Source organism: Myotis davidii, unplaced genomic scaffold, assembly GCF_000327345.1.
Source record: "Myotis davidii unplaced genomic scaffold, ASM32734v1 scaffold546, whole genome shotgun sequence".
Lineage (NCBI taxonomy): Eukaryota > Metazoa > Chordata > Mammalia > Chiroptera > Vespertilionidae > Myotis > Myotis davidii.
The window spans coordinates 887,388-893,825 of NW_006297836.1; the positions used below are offsets into that span (position 1 = coordinate 887,388).

General features: G+C 40.2%; 1 protein-coding gene across 1 annotated transcript in view; it reads right to left on the minus strand.

Moving 5' to 3' along the window:
- The window catches only part of LOC102773583 (germ cell-less protein-like 1), a 17,152-nt gene that overhangs the window by 7,529 nt on the left and 3,185 nt on the right, over positions 1 to 6,438 (minus strand). The window contains exon 2 of the mRNA XM_006773717.2: positions 574 to 680. Coding sequence (XP_006773780.1) covers positions 574 to 680 — 107 coding nt within the window. The remainder of the gene's footprint in view (positions 1 to 573; positions 681 to 6,438) is intronic.

Genomic DNA, 6,438 nt, shown 5'->3' on the forward strand with positions numbered 1-6,438 from the left:
AACCATTTACTGAGCCCCTAGTAACGAGGCAGCTGGAGAAGCTTTGGAAATTTTCAGGAGTGTCAATTTAACCAATGGTAAGTCATTTAAATAATTTTCTTTTTTTTAAATATATTTTTTATTTATTTCAGAGAGGAAGGTAAAGGGAGATAGAAATAAAAACATCAATGATGAGAGCGAATCATTTATCTGCTGCCTTCTGCACACCCCCTATCAGGGCTGAACCCACAACCCCGGGCATGTGCCCTGATGGGGAATCAAACCATGACCTCTTCGGTCCTGGGTGGATGCTCAACCACTGAGCCACACTGGCCCGGCAGAGGTTCACAATTCAGATGGTTACTTTGGTCCGAAGAAAACCTTTTGCTTGGCAAAATGTTAATTATTTTAACATCAGTTATTTCATATATGCAGATGCAAGGGCCCTGCTTCAAAGCCCATTGGATTCATATAGTCACTGGTTTTTTTCTCTGTCAGTATTTCTCACACTCTCGAGACCCAAGCCGAAGACAGCTTTTTAGTTCCCTCCCCCTGGCTTCCTTTTCCCTCAGCCTATCATACACATGAACTTACCTTTCCAAGAAGCAGCACTTCCCCAAAGGTCTACTGTGGGCTGCTATGCAACGATGAAGTGGGATCTTGAAGCATGAAGAGGTTTTGGGAAACTGAGGAACTGTGGACTACGGGTGGAAGTGGCTCAGAGGTTGAGGCTCCACCTAGGAACCAGGAGGTTATGGTTCGATTCCCAGTCAGGGCACATGCCTGTGTTGTAGGCTCCTTCTCCAGTAGGGGCCGCGCAGGAAGCAGCCAATCAATGATTCTCTCTCATCATTGATGTTTCAGTGTCTCTCCCTCTCCCTTCTCTGAAATCTATAAAACTATATTTTTTTAAAAAATGAACTGTGGCCCTAGCCGATTTGGCTCAGTAGATAGAGCATCGGCCTGGGGACTGAAGGTTACCCTGTTCAATTCCGGTCAAGGGCACATGCCAGGGGTTGTGTGCTCGATCCCCAGTAGGAGGAGTGCAGGAGGCAGCCAATCAATGATTCTCATCCCACTGCCATTTCAATCCCTCTCCCTTCTCAGAAATTAATGAAAAAATATTTTTTAAAAAATTGTGGACAAGGATTGGGTGGAATATTTTGGTAATGGAACAGTCCAACCCAGTTAGCATACTTGACTCACCAAGTGGTATTTGCAATAAGTGCTCGTCACTTTTTCATTTCCCAGCCACAGGTACCTAAGACAGAGTGTTCCTTAAATGTCAGACTTCTGACAGAAAATTGTGCCCCCAAGTGGTTCACATCAGAATCAGACAGGCTCCTGAACCATTAAACTGAGAAGCCAGACCTTGCTTGAGAGACACGTTACTAAGAGTAAAGAAAAAGGTACATTTTGTAGCATATGAAGGAATAGTTGGAATATATGACCCAGAATGAAAAAAAACAAAACAATGGCACCTTAAAATAAAGAGAATATATGGTGCCAGGTGGGTACTGGAAATATCAGGGGGTACACTTTATAAAGTATATGATTGTCTAACTACTACGCTGTACACCTGAAACTAATACAAAATAATATTGAATGTAATTTAAAAAAATAACAAAACAAATAGAAAAAATAAGTCTTCAAGGTTTTGACTTACAGTATTATTCACTTTAAAGAAAAGCTAATTGGCCAATAAATTGTCAAAGAACTTCTAGGCCTTAATGCATTGTTTTGAGAAATCTTTCATTCCAAACATGTTTTTCTATTTCTTAAATTTAACAAAAATCCATATGTCTGCACTCAAGAAGCCCTTACTACAATCAAAATAGTCACCATAACCATCACCTTCAAAGGTTTCTTTGTGCCCTAGCCAGTTTGGTTCAGTGGATAGAGCATTGGCCTGTGAACTTGGGTTCGATTCTGGTCATGACCGGGTTGCAGGCTCAATCCCCAATACAGGGTGTGCAGGAGGCAGCCAATCAATGATTCTTTCTCATCATAGATATTTCTATCTCCCTCTTCCTTCCTCTCTGAAATCAATAAAATTATATATTTTTTAAAAGTTTCTTTATTTTCCTATGTATTGCTTTTCTCTTTACCCAGCCCCACCCTTATCCGTAGGCAACACTAATTTGCTTTCTCTCACTATAGATTAATTTGCATTTTGCTGAATCTTATTTAAATGGAAACATACACTGTATTCTATTTTTTGTCCTTTCTTTTAAATCCTCACCCAAGGAGTGAGGATATTTTTCCCATTGATTTTTAGAGAGAGTGGAAGGGACGGGGGAGGAGGGAGAGAGAGAGAAAAAAAACATCTATGTGAGAGACACATCAATTGGTTGTCTCCCACACACACCCCAACCCCAGGGGTGGGGATAGAACCTGCAATCCAGACACCAGCCCCTGACTGGGAATCAAACCCGAGACCCTCAAACCAATGAGCCACACTGGCCAGGGCTTTCCCCCCCCTTTTTTAGCACAGCATAATTATTTTGAGAATTACTCATCCTGTTATTTTAACCAATAATTCATTTCTTTCTGTTGTTCTGTATTTCATTGTTTCATTATTTGGGTTGTTTTTAGTTTTTGACTACAAATAAAGCTGCTATGAATATTTATGTATAAGTCTTTGTGTGGACCTATGCTTTCATTTCTCTTAGATAAAAATTTAAGAACAGCAGTAGGGCGTGTTAACAGTTTAAGAAACTGACAAAGTGTTTCCAAATATCCATAATCACATATACTCTGATTGCATACTTACAGAGCCTTTAGTCAATATTTTTATTTTGAGCCATTGTAATGCGTGTGTTGTGGTCTATCACTTTAATTTTAATTAACATGTCATTAATTACTAATAATATTGAGCATCTTTTCAAGGGTTTAATTGCCATCCATTTATTTTATTTGGTGAAGTTTCTGTTAAAATATCCATTATAATTGTGTTGTTTACATCTTATTAATTTTCAAAAGTTCTTTACATATTTGAATTACAGGACTATTGGTGATTATATTTTGTATATATTTTCTCATTATGTGTTTTACCTTTCATTTTCCTAAAGTGTATTTTTATTTTTGTATTTTAAAAAAATTTATTTTATTTTATCGATATCAGAGAGGAGGGGAGAGGGAGAGAGAGATAGAAACATCAATGATGATAAAGAATCATTGATCGGCTGCCTCCTGCATGCCCCCTACTAGGGATGGAGTCCAAAACCTGAGCATGTGCCCCTGACCGGAATGGAACCCGGGACCCTTCAGTCAGCAGGCCAATGCTCTATTTACTGAGCCAAACCAGCTAGGGCCTAAAGTGTATTTTTAGAACAAACTTTTTCAGTTTGGATTGAAGTCCAATTTATTGATTTTGTGTAATATACTACATGTTTTTGATTGCTTATTTAAGAGATTTTTTTGTCAAATCCAATTTCACTTCGATTTTGTCCTGCCCTTTCTTCTAGAAATGTTACAATGTTAGTTCTTACATTTAATTCCAATGTCCATTTCTAGTTCATTTTTGCATATGGTGTAAGGTAAGGTTTAAGGGTCATTTCTTTTAACTTATGGGTATCCAATTGTTCCAGCACCAGTTCCTGATAACATTATCCTTCCTCCGTTTAAATTAGTTTTGCACCTTGGTTGACAATCAATTGACTGTATCCATGTAGGTCTGTTTCTGGATTCTCTCTTCTGCTAAATTGATCTGTGTCCCTATACTTTGTGCCAATGCCACACTTCCTTGAATTCTGTAGCTTCATGATAAGTCTTGCAACCTGGCAGTCAATGTAAGTACTAAAATGTCACTATTCATATTCAAACTAACTTTGAATATTCTAAGTCCTATGTACTAATATTTCCATATAAGTCTTAGAAATAGCTTGAGGGAGTGGCAGATTACCCAGTGCCCGGAAAAATGGAGCTCGAGGCCATGAGCAGATATACCACCCCCATGAACCCAGCTGTCTTCCCCCATCTGCCCTGGTGCTTTTGGCCATTGGCATGTTCTTCACCGCCTGGTTCTTCGTTTATGGGGTCATGTCCACCAAGTACACTCGGGACATCTACAAGGAGCTCCTCATGTCCTTGGTGGCCTGTTCTTCATGGGCTTTGGTGCTACGGCCAAAGGGCTTGCTCGGACTCAGGCCCTGGTCCCAGAACTCAGTCCCTGGTCGGGCACCATTTGTGATCCCAAGTGGGGGAGTGAAAGGATTAAGGAAAGACAGACAAGAGAATAATAGCTGGGTCTCGGTAGGACGCTGCCTCCCTGATGAGGAGACAACGCCAGCGCCCACAAGCTGTGTCTTTATTTTATAGCAGATGCCACAAGGCAAAGTAGGGGCATGATCACGTTGTTTACAGCATTCTCGTGAGTTCCAATCTTGCACGTGGCAATGAGAGGACCCTGTCCTTTCATTAGTCCGAGGCTTGAACCTGGCCAGAACACCGTAACCGCGCCCCACACTTTGGGTCCTCTTCCTGCTGCTCTGGGTTGGCATCTAGGTATGAGTTCCCGTGGGCTCCAACCAGGCAGCTGCTGAATCCCTACTTTTGTAAATTATTTTTTTTTACTGTTGTGGGAGGTGTCCTGCCTGCTGCTCACACTAAAGGCAGATGTGTGACAAAAAGAAAAAAAGAAAGAAATAGCTTGAATTGTTGCCTTACCTATAAAGATAAAAATGGCATCTGTTGTCTTATCAGAAAAAAAGTGTCTTAGTCCATTTGTTTTGCTATAATAATATACCACAGACTGGGTGGTTTAGAAACAACAAATATTTATCACAGCTCTGAAAACTCGAAGTTGGAGATCAGGATTCTACTAAGGTTGGGTGAGACTTAGGTTGTGCAGACTTCTATCCACACAGAATGGAAGGAGCTAAGAAACTCTCTGGGGAGCTTTTTATAAAAGCAAACAAACCTAATACAATTCATGCAAGCTCCACCCTCATGACCTAATCACCTTTCAAGGCCTAGCCTACTATCATTACCTTGGTGGTTAGAATTTTTTTTTAACAAATACTTTTAAAATTTCTTTATTATTTTTATTGATTTCAGAGAGGAAGGGAGAAGTAGAGAGGGACAGAAACATCAATGGTGAAAGAGACTCATAGATCGGCTGCCTTCTGCATGCCCCTCACTGGGGATGGAGCCCACAACCTGAGCATGTGCCCTGACTGGGAATCGAACCGTGACTTCCTGGTTCATAGGTTGATATTCAACCACTGAGCCACACCTGCCTGAGATAGAATTTTAACATGAATTTGGGGGCAGGGAAACTAACATAAACAGCATTTGAGGGGCGGTAACATCTTTGAAAGCTGCACCAGTTAGTTGGACAGACTGGCCCTCTCTTCCTACATCAGGGACTATTTGGAAGACATGTCTTTAAAGAAATAATTTTGACCGAACCGATTTGGCTCAGTGGATAGAGCGTCGGCCTGCGGGCTCAAGGGCCCCGGGTTCGATTCCAGTCAAGGGCATGTACCTTGGTTGTGGGCACATCCCCAGTAGGAGGTGTGCAGGAGGCAGCTGATCAATCTCTCTCATCGATGTTTCTGACTTTCTATCCCTCTCCCTTCTTCTCTGTAAAAAAATAATAAAATATATTTTTTAAAAAAGAAATAATTTTGTTTGTCTTATTGGCTTCTATTTTGAAATAAATGTCACCTTAAATACTCTGCAGACAAGCAGAACAAACTCTGACAAAATAAAAAAGTAAGCCAAATATAAACACAAAAAGGAAAATGTGAAGATACTTCAAAATTATTCATATCTGGATATCCATAGGAATAACTGGGATCTATAGAAATACATTTTATTTTATTTATTTGTTTTTATTTAATCAATTGGGGTGACACTGGTTAACAAAATTATACAGGTTTCAGGTGCACAATTCTACAACACATCACCTGTACATTGTATTGTGTGTTCACCACCCCAACCTGCTCTCTGAGTCTGTTCCTATGTTGCTTGGTAATTCATTTTGTTCATGAGTGAAATCATATGGTAATGGTTTTTCTCTGATTGGCTTATTTCACTTAGCATAATGCTCTCCAGGCCCATCCATGCTGTCGCAAAGGGTAGAAATTTTTTTTTTTTTTACTGCCATGTAGTATTCCATTGTGTAAATGTACCACAGCTTGTTTATCTACTCATCTACTGATGGGCACTTGGGCTGCTTCTAGATTACAGTATCTATTTAACCATTTAAAAATTATTTCTTTGGTTTTTACAAGCAATAAAAACATTTATTTGCATGTATTTATTTATATGTAATCTATAATATTGTTTCTAACATTATGTATTTACTAGAGACCTGGTGCATGAAATTCATGCATGGGAGGGGGGGTCCCCCAGCCCAGCCTGCACCCTCTCTAATCTGGGACCCCTTGGGGGATGTCCAACTGCCTCTCACAATCTGGGACCACTGGCTCCTGACTGCCTGCCTGCCTGCCT